The sequence below is a fragment of the Artibeus jamaicensis genome, unplaced genomic scaffold (assembly GCF_021234435.1).
Source record: "Artibeus jamaicensis isolate MK-2021 breed Jamaican fruit bat unplaced genomic scaffold, CSHL_Jam_final contig_384, whole genome shotgun sequence".
Lineage (NCBI taxonomy): Eukaryota > Metazoa > Chordata > Mammalia > Chiroptera > Phyllostomidae > Artibeus > Artibeus jamaicensis.
This window is the reverse complement of record NW_026521810.1, coordinates 2,051,123-2,070,492: the sequence shown is the minus strand read 5'-3', so window position 1 is coordinate 2,070,492 and position 19,370 is coordinate 2,051,123. Positions and strand designations below refer to the sequence as shown.

The 19,370-nt window shown below is 38.6% G+C and overlaps 1 protein-coding gene across 1 annotated transcript in view; it reads right to left on the bottom strand.

The window, feature by feature from the left end:
• The window catches only part of SLC9A2 (solute carrier family 9 member A2), a 111,928-nt gene extending 96,028 nt beyond the window's left edge, over positions 1-15,900 (bottom strand). Inside the window, exon 1 of the mRNA XM_037143392.2 lies at positions 15,612-15,900. Within this exon, the coding sequence (XP_036999287.2) occupies positions 15,612-15,900 (289 nt within the window). The remainder of the gene's footprint in view (positions 1-15,611) is intronic.
• Between the last annotated feature and the right edge of the window lie 3,470 nt (positions 15,901-19,370).

Genomic DNA, 19,370 nt, shown 5'->3' with positions numbered 1-19,370 from the left:
ACTAATACATTTAATGGGAAAAATGAAGGGCCCAAAAATAGGCATTTGTTAAGAGATTTAGGAACAGTAACAACTCCCCTGATTTCAGTGGCCTTGAAACACAAAATTGAAACATCAAAACAAAATGAAAAGAAAAAGACAAAAAAAATCACCAAAGAGGAAGTAAAGTCATTAAGTACATAAATTAGCTGTCATATCAACCAAATCCCTTTTGCAAAACCATTAGCTCTCATGAGTACAGTTTTGAAATTAAGCACATGAATGAATGTCAGCAGTAAAAAAAAGACTGTGAGAATCAAAATAGATGTGAAAAAATGGAAAATATAACAGTATTATTGAGAATCTAGACATCACATGCACATAACTATATGCATTGTAAGTCCCACAGAGACAGACAAAAGCAAAAGACACAAGGCCCTGCAGGCCCCAGAGTCTCCACTTGAAGAGATAGGGACAGTGAGTACCCATCTGACTAATAAATAAGTAATCACATGTCAGATGGTGATAATCGTGCTGAAGAAAGTGAGCCTGGGCAATAGAACACAAAGAGGCTGTGGCAGGAGCTTTTTTACTCAGGCAGATACATTATCTAATTCCCTTAAAAAATGTGAGCTTCTTGAGTTAGAGGCAGAATCTTAACATCTTTCCAGACAGGTCACAAGAAAATGCACAAAGAATGCTATTCTCTTAAGAAGACTAAATGCTACTAAGTGAATCTTTGAAGGTCAGAAATTTCATTGTCATTTCTCCTTGCCATTTCAGTGTTGTAGTAAAGAAAGTGTACACTCAACCAATGTGTGGTTCTGTTTTAGAACGGAGGAAAAAGAGGGCACAGGTTGACAGTTTCCATAGCAATAATTATTTTTGGCCGCACTTTTCTTTAAAACACTTTCCTATCTAGATTCCAAAAAACAAAACAACAAATTCCTATTTATATAAAAAGTACCAGGGGGTTTGGCAATTATCTTCTGAAAAACACATTTTCCCTAACTTCCCTACGTCTAGGGACCCTGATGACATTAAGCAGACCCAGCAGCTCTGTGGATGTGAGGGGGAGAGTCAAGAAGAGAGCCTGCTCCTGGAGAAAAGGTGTTACTGACTGTGAGCCTTTTGTGCTCACCCTGTCCTTCTGCCCTCCATCTGTTATACCTGGCTGCATACGCTTCAATTTCCAGAACAGAAATCAGAAATAAAACAAAGGGCATGCAGTGCCTTCCTTTTCTATTACAAACTAGCTTACAAAAGCAGTCAGATGAGTTTTTAACTTAACGTAACACTGGAAAACAAAATATGTATGATTTAGAGAGAAACCTGTGTATAATACCAACAGCAGGAAACAGGAACAATCTAACTGGACAAAATAAACTTTCATGGTATAATGTTATGATGCTTTAGAGAAGGAAACAGACATCTGCTCTCAACCAAGGGCTAACCAAATTTCCAAGGTCTGTAAGATAGTGCATTTACTAAGTGTTTTAACTCCATCCTCACAACAACATAATGAGAAAGCTCTTATTGTCATCCCATTTTACAGATAAAATAACTGAGTTTAGAGAGGTTTATTAACTCACCCAAAGTCTACACATAGTTAAGTGGCAGAGCTGAGATTTTAGACAACAGAGCTTAAGTTAGTAAAATATGTGAATAGTAGCATATTCATTAAAAGTAGAATGACCAAATAAATGATCATACAAATAGTATATTTGAGAGTAAAATGGCATGCTACTAATATATGTGCTAGAACAAAGAATGTAAACCATGGACAAATCAGGATGTATGGTTACCTTAATTACTACATGATTAAGTTGAGATGAAACTAAAAGTGTCTCTAAATATTATTTAGTTATTCATTACTCAGCAATTATTTGTTGAGTACCTACCATGTGCCACACTGTTCTAGACAGTGAGTCAAACAAACTCCATTCCCTCATGAAGCTTACATCCTGATAAATGTCATTCATGCATGTCGGTGCGTCTGTATGTGCACATGTACATGTGCAATTCAATAGTGTATATGTATGTGCAATAATAAAACAACTATGACATCTTTCCTCCTATAAATCTGTTGGAGTTGAACTTTGACCTATTAAAAAGTAGGAGCTGAACCTTTAACCTTAACATAATAAATATGTATTTCAAAAGCATTAGAATTTTACATTCCTTAAGTTATGAATGGTAGAAAAGGCTAAATCAAGGGTCAAAAATTCTAAACTTAAGTTCTAGGTCTAATACTCCTTATGAATTATGCTGCCTTGCTGCTTCATAGCTTCTCTCTGTCCTACTGAGTTTACAGAGTTGTTGTGAGGTCAGACTAATCTTAACTTTGGAGTTGTAACTGTTTCCGCGTCTTATTTCAGTTGGTCCACAATAATCTTGTGAAGCAGGCAGGATTTTATGATCACTATGTTATGTGATTTTACAATGAAAATCTGAAATAATCAAAATGAGGTAATATGGGTCAGTGTGAGACTGAAGTGCAGCCAGGCTTTGTGCTCTGGGTTAAAAGTAGGTGATATCAGGTACATTAAGGTGCTCTTGAGACCACTGACAAAGGTCTAGAGGTTAATATTCTCCATGTGAGGTAGGATGGCAGAACAAGACACAGAGGAGTGATGAAGTGCACCAGCCAAGTATCTAACTTTTACCATTGAAGAGCTGCAATATCATTCACAAATTACCTAAATTCTCTAATCCATTTCCTCATCTATTTTTTAAAATCTGGGGATAACAATTATGCCTTTCCTCCAGCATTACTGTGAGGTTTAAATAAAATAATGAATATGAAGCACTTGGCCCAAATAGCTGGCATGTGAGAATGCTCCACAATTGTTAGCAATTACTATTTTATTAAAGTAACCATGACAGAGGGGTTACTTAGTCTCACCTGTCTCCACCCTTTACTGCCACAGTAAATGAGATTACTCTGTGATATTACACTGCTCAGGTTTCCCAGCCTGTAGATCCTCAGGAACAGAATATCAGTATTGCCAGTGGAGAAGACACAGAAAAACAGCAACAGAAACATTCTGCTGCTCTGTGAATTTATGAGAAGTCACTTCATCTTTTTTTTTAGAGAATAATAAAACCTCTGAACTTTAGAGTGCTTTCACATACATGGTAGAAATGAGTAATCTGATTCATGGGTAATCTGATTCATTTTCAGGTGAAATTTCTAAATATAATTGTAAATTTGATTTTTCTTTTCTGTTTTCACAAATAAGCCTTTGTATGCCAACACTAAGTACAATAATAAGATGAAATTCACATTTACAATATGATTCTGTCACAGCCTCATGGAGAACCTTCAGAGGAGTTCCCATGAACCTCTGGAATTACTGAAGAGAGAGATACACAAGTCATATAAGAAATGAATTTTTAAAATGAGGGTTAGAAAGTGTTTGTACAGTGATGAACAATGTGCAGGGTTATTACAGGAAGTTATATCAATTATGATTCATAGATTTAAAAGATGTAATTATAAAAGAGTAACCTCTAATTGTGCATGTCTTATTTAGAAGAATAATATGCCCATACCTATATTATTATTATTTTTTTAATATTAAATTTTATTTAGTTACTTTTCAAGTACATTTTTTTTATCTATTTCTCCCATTCCCCCCCTCCCCCAGTCCTCATCTCTGTGTCTTTCATACTTGTTCCTCAAAATCCCTCCCCCTTTTTCCCCTTAAGTTCCCTTCCCTCTCCCCTCTGGTCGCTGCCCACTTGTTCTCTATTTCAGCGTCTTTGTTTTTATTCTGTTTGCTTGTTTGTTTTATTCTTTAGCTTCCTGTCAAAGGTGAGCTCATATGGTATTTGTCCTTCAATGCCTGGCCTATTTCACTCAGCATAATGCTTTCCAGTTCCATCCATGTTGTTGCAAAAGGTAGTAGCTCCTTCTTTCTCTCTGCTGCATAGAATTCCATGGTGTGTATGTACCACAATTTTTTGATCCATTCATTTACTGATGGGCACCTAGGTTGCTTCCAACTCTTGGCTATTGTAAATTGTGCTGCTATGAACATTGTGGTGCATAGGTTCTTTGAAATTGATGTTTTAGGATTCTTGGGGTATAATCCTAGCAGTGGAATTGCTGGGTCAAAAGGCAGGTGGATTTTTATTTTTCTGAGAAAATTCCATACTGTGTTCCATAATGGTTGTACCAGTCTGCAATCCCACCAACAGTGAACTAAGGACCCCTTTTCCCGACACCCTCTCCAACATTTGTTGTTTGTTGCTTTGTCTATTATAGCCATCCTGACTGGTGTAAAGTGGTATCTCATTGTGGTTTTAATTTGCATCTCTCTGATAGCTAACAATATTGAGCATCTCTTCATGTGTCTCTGGATATTCTGTATGTCCTCTTTAGAGAAGTGTCTGTTCAAGTCCTTTTCCCATTTTTTAATTGGGTTCGATGTCTTCCTAGAGTGGAGTCGTGTTAAGTTCTTTGTATATTTTGGAGACTAAACCTTTGTCTGAGGTATCATTGGCAAATATGTTTTCCCATACAGTTGGTTGTCTTTTTAATTTAATACTGTTTTCTTTAGCCATGCAGAAGCTTTTTATTTTGATGAGATCCCATTTGTTTATTCTTTCCTTTATATTCCTTGCTCTAGGGCACATATCCATAAAAATGTTGCTGCGTGGAATATCTGAGATTTTCTTGCCAATGTTCTCCTCTAGGACTTTAATGGTGTCATGGCTTATATTTAAGTCTTTTATCCACCTTGAATTTATTTTGGTGTATGGTGTAAGTTGGTGCTCAAGTTTCATTTTTTTGCACGTAGCTGTCCAGTTCTCCCAACACCATTTGCTGAAGAGGCTATCTTTACTCCATTTTATGTTACTGCCCCCTTTGTCGAATATTAATTGACTGTAGAGGGTTGGGTTGATTTCTAGGCTCTCTGTTCTGTTCCATTGGTCTATGTGCCTGTTTTTATGCCAGTACCAGGCTGTTTTGATTACAGTGGCTTTGTAATACAGTTTGATATCAGGTATTGTGATCCCTCCTACTTTGTTCTTCTTTCTCAAAAGAGCAGCTGCTATTCGGGCTCGTTTATGATTCCATATAAATTTTTGAAGTGTTTGTTCTATGTCTGTGAAATACGCCATTGGTACTTTAATAGGTATTGCATTGAATCTGTATATTGCTTTGGGTAGTATGGACATTTTGATGATGTTAATTCTTCCAATCCATGAACACGGTATATGTTTCCATTTGTTTGTGTCTTCCCTGATTTCTTTCTTCAGTGCTGTGTAGTTTTCTGCATACAGGTCTTTTACCTCTTTGGTTAGGTTTATTCCCAGATATTTTATTTTTCTTTTTGCTATATCGAATGGGATTTTTTCCTTGATTTCTGCTTCTGCTGATTCATTGTTTGTATACAAAAATGCCTTTGATTTCTGGATATTGAGTTTGTATCCTGCTGTTTTGCCAAATTCATTAATTAGTTTGAGCAGTTTTTTGGTAGAGTCTATAGGATTTTCCATGTACACTATCATGTCATCTGCAAACAGTGACCCATACCTATATTATTAATATAATAAATACATGTTACTTTTGGCTTAAGTTTCTTTTGTTATAAAAGTAAAATCTTTGTTATGAGTGATTTCCTCCCTACAGAGTATGTCATATTATCCCTATGGAAATAGTAAACAGATGGAACACCTACAGATTCCTAGTTTTAATCAAGTAAGAGAACCAAGTAGGTAAAGACTTGGCAGGGTCACAAAACAAAGTTAATGGCAAAACTGAAATTGCACCAGAGTATTCCTCTTCTACTGGGGCTATGATTTTCAAAACTTAGGTTCAACACTTCTTCAACTGCTGAGCTACTTCCCTTCAATACAAGTGCAAAAATATATGAGATAAAACAAAGGCAGACTACTCACACCTCCATACCCTGCAGATAGAAAAACTAGGAAAGCACATATTATTTTTACCTCAGAGAGAATCCATAATGACATTCTATAAGCAGAACACACCCATGGACTTGAAACATTCTATAGAAAGCATTTCTTTAGAAGTGCCACATAAAATTTCACTGAGCCATTCAACAATGTGGACCCAGATAGAGCCTCTGCTCACTACAAACATATAATGTTAACATCTAGCCATGTTCAACATTTTAAAGCCTAGAATAACTGAAATAAGGAGAGAAATCAAATTGGGAGCCATAGGTTGAATTTCAGGCCACAAAAGCAGAAGAATTCTAGGTAGCGATGGGCTAGGACCCAGTATTTGAACACCTACATGAGCACAAGAAATCTGAATTCAGACTAGTAAGGGAAAAACACAGGTCTAAAGCTCTTCTGAGTAACAAAGAGCTACTCTATCCTAAATAATTAAATAGTAAAAGATGTGTATAGCCAGGGAAAAAGGAAAGGAAACACATCAACTCTTTATGCTATTGGGCAGAAGGAAAATTCACCTCTAGGAAAAATTCATCTGTGAAGTATAAAACTTTAGGTCTACATCACATAATGATATAAAGTATATATTGACAGTATTTGAATCACACAGGAAAACCAAACTAAAATAATAATACTAAAAACTAATCACTGCAACCTGAGATCCCAGTAAAAACACTCAAAACACTTTTGTTACAACCTTTCACTACTTAAGGAAAACAGAATCCTACCAAATAAACATCTGCTGAAGTTAACCCACAATAATAACTATAATTTATGTTATGAAATAAACATACAAAAAGGAAAATCAGTAGATGTGATAAACATACAAATTAGCAACTCCCCAAAACTAGAAATGCAAATTAAAACTGCAATAAGGTACCACCCCATACCTGTCAGAATGGCTATCATCAATAAATCAACAAACAACAAGTGCTGGTGAGGATGTGAAGAAAGGGGAATCCTTTTGCACTGCTGGTGGGAATGTAGACTGGTGAAGCCACTGTGGAGAGCAGTATGGAGATACTTCAAAAAAGTAAAAATGGATTTGATTTTGACCCAGCAATCCCACTCCTGGGAATATATCTGAAGGAACTCAAAGCTCTATTTTGAAAGAACATAAATACCTTTATGTTCATTGAAGCATTATCTACCATTGCCAAGATATGGAAGTAGCCCAAGTGTCTATCAGTAGATGAGTTGATAAAACAACTATGGAACATTTATTCAATGGAATACTAATAATACTCAGCCATGAAAAAGAAGAAAATGTTACTCTTTGCAACAGTATGGATGGATCTGGAGAACATTATGCTAAGTGAAATAAGCTAATCAAAGAAAGCAAATACCATATGATTTCACTCTATGTGCAATCTAATGAACAAACTGAACTAACAAGCAAAATAGAGACAGACTAATAGATAGAGATCAGGATGACAGCTAAGGGAGCAGGGGCAGGATGGTAGGGATTGAGCAAAGAAGAAAAAGGACTCACGGACATGGACAACAGAGTGGTGATTGGGTAGGGAGGGGGTATAAAGGGACTAAATGGTAATGAAAAAATACAATAAAATTTTAAAAAGGGTAATCAGTAGATGTAATGAACATACAAATTGGCAACCCCCCAAAACTACAAATAAGAGAACAATCTAAAAAATAATAAAATAAATGTAGTTTGAATAGATAAGATAATAAAAAGACAAATAAAATCCATGATGAAATAATAAAGAACATGAACATGAACAGACAGCAGATGAACTTGAAAAAGGACCAAAGGTACTTAAGTTAGAATACATTTAAAATAAAAACTTCAGTGAAGAGGTTAACCACAGATTTAAAGTAATGTGGTAGGTTGGAAATAACATAAAGCAACATTAAGAAACTTGAAAGCACAATAAATTTCAAGAAAGAAAAATAAAATAAATCCACACTGAGAAACATTGAGGAAACAGCTAAAAAACCAAATGAAAAAATCAGATTGAATCCAAAGACAAATGAGAATAAAACATTAATGCTCCTTAGCAACAAAAGAGGACAAAATATAATGAAATAATATTTTCCAATTGACCCTACAATAATCCAAGTGTTATACTTTTATATAATCATTTGAGAATATAATAAAAATAAAGGCATTTAATTTTTTCTTAATTTTCATCTGAGGATACGTTTATTAATTTTTAGAAAGAAAGAAAGATTAATCACCCCAAGAGAGGATCAAACCCACAACCTAGGTATGTGCCCTGACCAGGAATTGAGCCCACAACCTACTGGTTTATAGTACAATGCTACAACCAACTGAGCTACCTAGCCTGAGCAAAATAAAGACTTTCTTTTTTGACCATAACCACAAGAATTTATTATTCAAAGACCACCCCTGAGGTATCCTCTAAAAAATATGTATCAGTAAAAAGAAAACAATGTGGAAGAAAAGGGAAGACACAAGAAGTAACAATGAAGACAAGCTGGTAAGCATGTTTGCAAATCAGTGTAAACATTGCTAATATATGACTTCTGGCCAAGGTGGAGGCATGCGCTTTGCCACCTCGCACAACCAACAGCAGGACAACAAATTTAAAAACAAAAAATAACCACAACTGCCAGAAAATTGAACTGTATGGAAGTCCAACAAGAAAGGAGTTTAAGAAGAAATATTCATCCAGACCTATAGAACAGGAAGAGAGGACTCACTGCAAGGGGGCAGCTGGAGGACCAGGAGGTCCCATATTTGTGTGTGGATAAACCGGGAGGAACAAGTGGGGAACTAGACAGACCATGCAACCCAGGGTTCCAGCATGGAGAAATAAATCCTCAAAACCTCTGACTGAAAAAACCTGTAGGGGTTGAGGCGGCAGGAGAAACTCCCAGCCTCACAAGAGAGTTCACTGGGAAGACCCAAAGGGTCCTAAAATGTATACAAGCCCACCCACCTAGGAATCAGCACCAAAAAGGCCCAGTTTGCTTGTATGTAGCAGTGGAAGTGATTGAAAGCCTGTGGAAAGCCAAGCAAGTGGCACTGTTCCCTCTCAGACTCCTCCCCCATATATAGCACCACCGTTCAGCTATGTGCTTTGCCCCACCCTGGTGAATACCTAAGGCTTCACCCTATACTACATAACAGGTCTGCAGAGACAAAAAAAAATGGCCCAAATGAAAAAACATATCAAAGCTTCAAAAAATACAACTAAGTGACAAAGAGATAGCCAGACCATCAGATGCACAGTTCAAAACACTGGCAATCAGGATACTTACAGAAATAAGTATGGTCATAAAATAGGGGGAAAAAATGAAAGCTATACAAAGTGAAATAAAGAAAAATGTATAGGGAATCAGCAGTGAAAGGAAGAAAACTGGGACTCAAATCAACGGTTTGGAGTAGAAGAAAGAAATAAACATTTGACCAGAAGAGAATGAAGAAATAAGAATTCAAAATAATAAGGAGAGGCTAAGGAACCTCCAGGACAACTTTAAATATTCCAGCATCTGAATCATAGGGATGACAGAATGAGAAGAGGAAAGTCAAGAAATTAAAAACTCATTTCAAAACATATTGAAGTAGAACTTCCCTAATCTAGCAAAGGAAATAAACTTTCAGAAAGTCCAGGAAGCTCAGAGAGTCCCAAAGAAGTTGGACCCAAGGAAGCACACACCAAGGCACATCATAATTACATTACCCAAGATCAAAGATAAGGAGAGAATCTGCCCTGGCTGGTATAGCTAAGTGGGTTGAGCATGGGCCTGGGAACCTAACCACTGCTGTTTGATTCCCAGTCAGGGCACATGCCTGGGTTGCAGGCCAGTTACTAGCAGGGGACACACAAGAGGCAACCATACACTGATATTTCCCTCTCTTCTTCCCTTCCCCTCTAAAGATAAATAAATAAAATCTTTTAAAAAAAGATAAGGAGAGAATCTTAAAAGCAGCAAGAGAAAAGGAGACAGTTACCTCCTTTGTAGTTACCTACAAAGGAGTGTCCATAAGACTATAAGCTGATTTCTCAAAATAAACCTTGAAGGCAAGAAGGGGCTGGAAAGAACTATTCAAAGTCATGAAAAGCAAGAACCTGCAACCAAAATGACTCTATCCAGCAAAGCTATTGTTTAGAATGGAAGAGCAGATAAAGTGCTTCCCAGATAAGGTCAAGCTAAAGGAGTTCATCATCACCCAACCCTTATTATATGAAATGTTAAAGGGACTTATCTAAGAAAAAGAAGACAAAAAATAAGAACAGTAAAATGATAACAAACTCACAACTATCAACAACCAAACCTAAAAATATAAAAACAAAAACAAACCAAGCAAAAAACTAGAACAGGAACAGAGTCACAGAAATGGAGATCACATAAAGAACCCTTCATGTGATCAGTAGCGAGGGGAAAGAATGGGGGGAAAAGTACAGGAAATAAGGAGCATAAATGGTAGGTACAAAATAGACAGACGGAGGTTAAGAATAGCATGTGAAATGAAGAAGCCTAAGAACTTATATGTATGACCCACGGACGTGAACTAAGGGGGAGGGTAATGTTGGTGGGAGGTAGGTACAGGGCAGAGGGGAATACAGAGGAGAAAAAAGTGGCACAACTGTAATAACATAATCAATATAATATATTGAAAAAATATTGCTAATATAAATTAAAAACTAATTTGGAGGAAGTTAAATACAAACCAGGCCCAAATTATAAGACACAACATTAGAATTCAATCATTGGTGAAAATCTATCCATATACAAACCATCAAATTCACTTGGTTTTACAGGTGAGTCTTACAACCCTACAGGGAACAAACAAGTCTATACAAAAGATTCTGTGTATATACCTTAGGACTTCAAGATATGTTAAAAATTTTGGAAAAAAGCTTCCCATTAATAATAAATAATATTGTAATTATTAAAATTAATACAAAAAGTCACATTTCGGGTGTGAAATATTATTTTATAGTAGTAATATTCTATTATTTTAAAAGGTACAAAATGTGTCTGTGGTAGAGTACAGTGATGAAATTCTATAAAGTGCTTGAATTGGTCTTTAGAAAGAATATGAGAAAGCTGCTGGAGTCATCCTTCAGACAGAACAGAAGAAATGTATGGTTAACCCAATAGCGAAAGGTTGAGACTTTGCAAAAAAAAAAGAAGAACTCTTAGCTTTATTAGGAAGAACCACATGCCATCAGGAACACCAGGCTTTAGAATTATACTCAAAATGAGATGCTGAAATAATAAGTGAAGACCATGACCTTAACCTGACCAACCAGGTGGTGAATATGCTTCAGGAAAACCAAATATGACAAAGAGAAACAGATAAAGGGCAAGAAATGTTGAATTGTTCCCCACCCCCCCACCCCCACCACCAGGGATGAATATTTGAGTTATTCAGGCAGGTATTATCCAAGGAAACTCTGGTTTTATATTTCAAGTTCAGGACAGCATAGATCCAAGAGGACAAACTTTCATGGACCAAATCATTTTGTCATTCCCTTAAAATAATAATACATGCTATTTAAGACAACAGGATGGAAGAAAGTGGAAAATACTGTATTTTCTAACCTCAAGTTTAAGGGCAAAGAAAATAAAAAGCAGGATGAGTGTGGACACCTGGAAGAGTCAAATAGACCAGTTCCACAAGACTACAAGACAAATGAAGGGGCGTCTGAGGAACCACTGAGGACAAAGAAGGGGCTTCTGATACTTTAAACAGCCAGGAACCCAGTGCTTTGCCCCTGAACCTTGAATTGAAGTAGAATGCATGCCTAAATTCACCCAGTTTAGTACAAATCCCACTGACCCATTTTACAGGCAAGAAAAATAGAGAAGACAATCTTAGAACACTGCAGGAACATTTTTCTCTTCTTAATTTTGTGGCTTCTTTTTTTTCAGGCTGTAGAACTCCATCACTGGGTACAGAATTTACCAAGCAAAGTGTGCACTTACATTGTTTAAAGAAACAGTTACTCAAAACATAAATATTTAAAATGAAAAAACATGTGTGAGGACTGAAATGAAAAATACATTGGGGAGATATTTCTGGCCAAACTTTAAAAACTTTTCAAAACTGTGTTAAATTTTTAATGTTTTTTTATTTATTTAATCTACTTCATATACACATACACATCATTATCATCATCATGTTAGGAAACTTTATTACTACAGAACCTTTTTTTACCAAATAATTTGAAAGTTTATTTTCCCTAATAATCAAGTAAAACAATGAAAAGTTAAGTTGACTCATTCAACAATCTGCCAAAAATGCACTTTCTCACTTCTGATCGCAAATTTTCTAAGATTACATTGTGTTATAATCTAGAAAACTATTGGAAATTCATCATCAGGCATGATTTAAAATTAATGTTGATGTAGAGTATATTAGTTTCAGGTGTATAACATAGCGACTTGAACCTCCTACAAATGTTATTAGAAGCCTCCATTTGGGGCAATCTGTTTAATCTTGTTTAGATTAATCACTTACGATGTTTGTCCCCATAATCTCTGGGACAGTTAAGTTCAGATACACTAGGTACATGGCATGAAAGTTTCCCAAATAGAAACCATGTCATTTTCCATGAGTTAATATCACTGTTGCTTCATAGCATCATGTCCCTCTGCACAGCTCAGTTTATGATCCTCCCCAAATTAAGTCATACAAGTCACCCCAAATAATAGGTTTTCATTGCAAAAGTTAAGATAAAATTTGAATGACTACAAGACTACTTAATGGGTTGTGAAAGTGCCTCACAGTTCCAGAACAGTCATCACCAAAGCTAGACAGAAAATTTACGGCCTGGGGGATACAGTGGGGGACATCTCTGAGCATTTCCAGCCTCCTCTAGAAACAGAGCTGCTGCAGAAGACAGAGCTAGACTATATACAATAGGAAGAATCTAGAAAAGACCTCAAGCACTAGCTCTGGGAACTCTAAAACTATAGTCTCTGCTCTGAGAACCACCACTTCCCCCTATCCGTGGCAGGCTCCACTGAGGCCCTTCTCTGCTTAGATCCTTCTGACCAAGAGGTGTGAATATCTGTCTTCATTTCCAAATCTGTGCCAACTCAGATGAAGAAAGGAAAGAAGGAATAGTAGCCAGAGAAGTTCAGCATCTGGGGGAGGTTTACAGATCTGGAGAACGGCAAGTGCCAGGGACCAGAAATAGAATCTACATAGGACAACTGCCAACAGGTAGATCAACATACCTATGTCCTCATACAAGCATGAATGCATTTTAATAAAATACCACACAATTAATGTGTAAGGTCATGTAAAATGAAGAGATCGGGACAGAAAAAAAGTAAAAAAAAAAAAAAAAAAGAAAGAAAAGAAAAGGCAACCCACAGAATAAGAACACTTGGAGGAAGCTAAGCCTAAAACAGAAGTAGAGAATGGCAACAGGCAACCCAGCATAGTGGATAATGACCTTCAGTGGCAGCAATTCTCAGGGTCACTACTGCCACTGTCACTACCCTTCTACTAGTGATGACATTGTCTGAGCATGTCATCATGTTTACCATGCTCAGCATTATTCTAAGAATGTTATACATGTCTATTCTCATTGAATTTTCATAACAAAATGAAACTCTGGGTTAAACAGAAAGATTAGACATCAGGCCATCAGTCCTAGGTGGATCCTGGCTTTCCCTCCAGCAAGTTAGCCTTCCCATTTCTCAGTTTCCTCAAATATGAAACCAGGTAATCATACCTATCCAGGATGGTTGTGAAAATTAGATATAATGAACTTAAGTGTCTACTTGCAGCTGTTATTAGTGTAATTAATCAGATTAAAATATTCAGGAGTGAAGAACAGAAGAAAGAGTTGTAATTGAATAGAAATGGCAGCAGAGAAGCAGTAATGGAAACAAGGCACAAAGCACTCCTCCAGTGATGCAGAGAATAGAGCCTGCGTCTTGTCCCCTACTTTGTGTGTCTGTGAGCAACACATATAAATGCTCTGAGTTTCAGTTTCCACCTCTGCCAAGTGGGAGTATTAATACCTGTCCTTCCTATATGGCTGAGTTGTTGTGAGGACCATACCAGGAGATGACACTTGAGTTTATTATAATAGGTAAGGAGTTTATGTAAATGTGTATATCTGGCTTGATAAATGGGGAAATTCACTTCCTCTTATTCTCTTTCTCAGGTGAAATTAAAACACTGACAATTATAGGTGGCAAAATCATTAAATAGCATGTGCCTCCTTTGGTCACCACTAACAGAATATAATTAATTTAATCTGACATGGAAGGTTTCCTTCAGGCTTATTTGAACAATTTCTACCCTCCCATAAGCCATCCCTTCCACCTGCTTTGCACTTCCCTCCCAGTTATGTCTTTGTTTATGTATCTCTGGAATGGGGGTTCCTTTCTTCTCCAACTGACTAACTATATCCTGGCCATCCTTGAAAACCCAGATTAAACACTTCCTTTGCATGAGGAAGAGATTCCTGACTCCTTACACTGCCATGTTTTTTTTTTTCTGAATTTCTCACCCTAGTTAGCATTTTCTTGAATTATTATCATGACATGTATGTCATCTCTCCCACCAATCAACAAGCTCCTTGAGTGTGAAAGTCAATGAGTCTTTTCATCCTTCATGGAAACCTGCCTTATCTTACAACACAAGACCTTTCACAATGCAAAGGTATAAAACATAAGTAATAGTGCATAATTTTTTTATCTAATAATTTGAATCATTACAACAGCAATTGGCATGGTTTAAGATAAAAACTGTTTAAAATGTAAAGTAAAAACAATGTAAAGCAAAAACAATATAAAGCACCACAATCATAACAAAAGTTTGCAGGATATGGGGGAGGATGAAGGTAAGAGAATACATTCTGAGTCTTTTGTTTTCCAAATGAGAGTTGAAAGTTGTTTGAAAAGTAGGTTAATTATTTTTAAGGATGCATCTCACCTCACTGGCCTCTGTCACCTAAAAAAAGGCTTCCTGGAGAGTTTAAGCCTCAGCCCACAGAAGGGAAGAGGTAGAGCATTCCTGCCCCAGCTGCAGGCACTCAGGTGTCCCCAGTTCCCTTTCATGCACATTGTCAGTCAGGTGCATGCCAGGCGCTGGGTCCTAGGCCCTGTCCCTTCCAGGATCCAGGGCTTAACCCATTTTAGCCTTTGTGCTCCCCCGCTCCTGTCTCCCAGTAAATGAGGGCAATAAACTTCAGCCCACTGGCCTCCTTCCTCAGAAAACAGGTCTCAGCTTTGGCAGTAAGCTGTCACACTTGGCTAACTGGGCAGAAGTAACCAGCAAATTGCTAAGTGTGCATGGCTAATATTTGGGGCCATTTCAAGGCCACTTAAGAACCCAAACCATTTCTATGGTTCACTCCTGATCTAGCTGTCCTCTTAATTTGCTTTTATTTTAGGTGTGGTTGTTAATAATTGTGAGTTTGCTGTCCTTTCACTGGTGGGGGAGGGGTATGCAAGGTGGAGGGGAATTAAGGGGGGGAAATAGAACAAATGTAATGGCGTAATCAATAAAATAAATTAAAAATTTTAAAAAGGCTGGTTAAAAAAAAAAAAAAAAAAGAACCCAAACCAGGAAACTATCACCCCCTGGGTGGGTCCTTCTTTACCAGAAGAAACTAATCTGTCTGTCGCCCCTGCCTTTGGCCACTGGGAGGACGGGATCCAAGATCTAAACATCAACTCTCCAACCCAATCTTCCCCTCCCTATCGCCTCTGCCCTACCCTGCTGGTCCAAGCTCACTCACCGATCTTGGCCAGGGAGGCCAGCAGGATCCACAGGGTGATCTCGAAGGGGATCTGCACATGGGGGTAATCCAGGGTGAACACGGGCAACCGACTCTCCTCGTACTGTGTCGTTCCGGGAGCCACCACACTTGCGGGGCTGGGTGGACTGGAGCTGGTGCCCATTGCCCTGGGCGGGTCCAGCAGGGTCTCGGCCAGAGTGCCTGCTGGCCCTGCAACCTGCAGGAGCAGCAGCAGCACTAGCGGCGGTCGAAGCGCAGGCAGGCTCCTCCAGGTGCCTTCCAGCTCCATGGGCTGGGCTCACAGCGCACCAGAGAGCCCCACGACCAGGCAGGCCCCCCAGCACTCAGCGCATGGCGAGGAACAGCACCGCAGAATCGGGTCTCTGCAGCCCACCAGGTCAGTCCTTGACCCCAGCGGGCTCAGTGCCTGGCTCCGCGCGCACACTCAGCGGCCCTCAGCTGTCCTTGGCAGCCGGCTGCCGGCCCATGCACGGTCCCAGCTCACCGACAGCAGCTGCAGTCCCTGCCCTTGGCGGCCCACGGGAGGGAAGGGGGGGGGGAGCAGGGCGGGCGCAGTGCCTGTGCCTCTGGGCAAGGGGACAGAGCACCGGGCCAGGGCACTGCTCACCTGCTGGAGCCTATGGGTGACGGGACCCCAGGGGCAGGGTGGGCGGTGGCTGCACTTCCCTCTCAAGGACACGGTGCGCTGAGATCCACCACCCCAGTAGCTAGCGAGCTCTGGGTGGAATTGCTGCGCCGGGCACAAGGTGGCAGGAGCTGTCCCCGCCCCAGAGGCAGCGTCGGGTGTCCATCCAGTGAAGTGGCCGGCTTGACCCACGCGTGGCGCTTTTGACAACGAAGCCTTCTCTAAGAGGACGCCTTGGTCCATTGGGGCTTGGGGAGCGGGAGTGAGCACAGACTCTATGGAGGTCAAGAGAGGACACAGAGCCATGCAGGCGCGGGGGTGCTACCAACCCAGCCCTGGCTCAGGGGCCCCAAACCCATTCCGGGGCTCTAGGGACCTCACAGAAAGTTTGAAAAAGCCTCATTTTGTTTCCGCCCAGAAAGTTATCAGATCTTACTCAGGGCTTTCTCACTGAGCGCTGAAACGTCCTGTGCAGAACTCAGTGTTCCCACTCCCCTACCGAATTCGCTTCTTTTCCACCTTGTAATGGTTTCACTCACTGTTCCCCTGTCACGTCCACTTTTCTTCTCCCTGCCCCCGTCACATGAAAGAAAAACATCTCTCTCTGTTTTCAGGTTTAGAGGTGCACATGTCTGGGAGCAAGAGAAATATAATCATTTCGTGGAAAACCAGTGATTTGCGTAGGTTAGCTCAGATTGACTTGCTCCACTAATTACAGGACCCGCTGTGGTGAGGAAAGGAAAGGAAAGGGGAAAAAAAAAAAGAAAGAAAGAAAGCAGGATTCTTCTTCTGGATCTAAAAAAGCCTTATCTTCTAGTGACAATTGGGTGTCTTTATCACCAGAAACTGAAAGGAACATAAAAGTAGAACAGTTGTTACTCAAGTAACAAACACTTTTTCTTTTATATTCAGGAAATAAAATCTCTTTTCTAATTTTTTATGTTTCAAAATATGGCTCCCACTATTAACCCCCTGGCAGTTAAATATTTAAAGAGCTTTGTCGTTGTTGTTGTTTCCAAACTTCTAACAGGGATCCAGTGAATCATCAGCAGAGGGTACTGAAAAGATAAGTCCTCTACCAGAATAGAAGTTTCTAAGGAAGGGTCATCTGTAGACTATGAAAGCAACCAATGAAGAGACCAGTCCAGGATAACATGGGAGAAGGATTCTAAGAGATGGCACACAACACTTCAGTTGGCATTTTATAAAGCTTAAGTGTTTCGAAGTACAACAAAATTGAATTATATTTGTAAAAAGAATATGGCACATGCCTTTCTGGACTAATCAGAGTCCCCATCTACAGCCTTTGATATTTTCCAATATCTCTCTTTCTTAGCACTTATCTAAAGTGATGAACTGCTTTCTCCTGACAGACTGAAAGCTCCATAAAGGTAAAGACACCTATTTGAGTTACTCTTTTATCCTTAGTTCCTAGCACAATGCCTCAAGTGCAATGCCTAAAGTATAGTAAGTACCCCTAAGAATGTGCTGGATGAATAAGTATGTTATTTGACCAACAGCTCTCCTGCCTTGGGGATACTGGCTGTAGGCCTTTCCCATGGTTGCTACAATTGCAGGATGGATATGAATGGTTCTACAAAAAATGTTTCCTTCAAATGATCCTGATTCATATTTTTGGAACTCCTTTTTTTCTTTCTACTCAAATGATGTGAAAATCCAATCACATGACAGGATTTCTACATGGTAATTACCTGATTTGAGAGTGACCTTCACACAGTAGCATTAAAGTGTTTCAAGGAACACAGGAATCTTCCCAAAGAAACTGGAAAATATTTTTTTCTTCCCTTTAATCTAAAGTAGTCCATTAGACTATGAATGTATTTAATGGAATCCTATAATAGGAATATCTCTCCTGAATCCTATTTATTAGGCAGTACAGTATCTCTGGCACCACAAAAAATTGCAAAGGACTTGGAAATTTAGCTTATGATAGAAAGTGTACCTTAAAAAAATAATCTCTACAGAGAAAATTAGTATCATCATCTAGGGCAAAGCTCATCTTAAATCACACCGGAAATCCTGCCCTGGAAAGCTCTGAAAAACCCCCATTTAACTGTCTCTTACCTCACAGAGCTTGGAGCTGAATTAAATTGTTGAATGTGGACCACCTTGTCCCTTGTCAGGATCTTCTGTGTGTAGGTGCAGGCAGAGATCTCCAGAGGTTTAGTTTATTATCCCTAATTTTTTAAATGTAGAGTGAAGGCTGACAGAGACAAGTCACTCGTTCATAAGTGGCACTGGAGCCCTTGCACCACAGCAGGGCGCCAGTTCTCTCTCCACAGGTAAGCAGCTTCCTTGCGATCCAGTCCATGCTGTATTTCAGAGGAGCGGACAGTTAAATAATAGTTAGAACTAGTATTTCACATTGTTTTTACAGATTTTTATAATATTCATATTTAACTCCTTCATTCCTTGAAACCTGCATTGTATAAATGCTAACCCTCAGTTTAGTAAGGATACTTCAATGAAAAATCTTTGTCTATACAAAGTTAGCACTAGTAGAATTGTTCATGTATTGATTTTGTTATTATAGTTGAAAGTTCTTCAAGTCTCAACTAGCTTTACATTTTGTATATAAAAAGGAGCAGCCCTATCAATGGTGAGAATGCATGACATGCATGATATGCATGACATTACATTCTTGTCTTTTAGCTAGAAATATTTATTTCAGCAGAGAAGTGTTTTGCTATCAGAAAAACCACTTTCTGCAAATTCAAGGTTATAAATAAAAACAGTACTTTTGATATTTAAATCTTCAAGTATATTTAAATAAGTTTCTGTCTTCAGATAGTTAACCACTAAACTTTTCGGAGCCTCAGTTTTCCTCCTTAAAATAAGAGACTTGGAATAAGAAATTGTTTCTTTGTAAAAGGCTTTTAAAATCTAGGATTTGGATGAAATACATCTGTATAAAAGAAACAGACATCTATATCCTTATTCCTCTCAGGCACTGTGATATCATGTGTGGGAGGAGATACTTTCTGTTCTTCACACTCTCTCCAGTTATATCTGAATTATGATGTACAATGCAGTCACAAAGCAAAAACAACCAACTCATATAATATTCTGAACTCTGAATAATATTCATTATT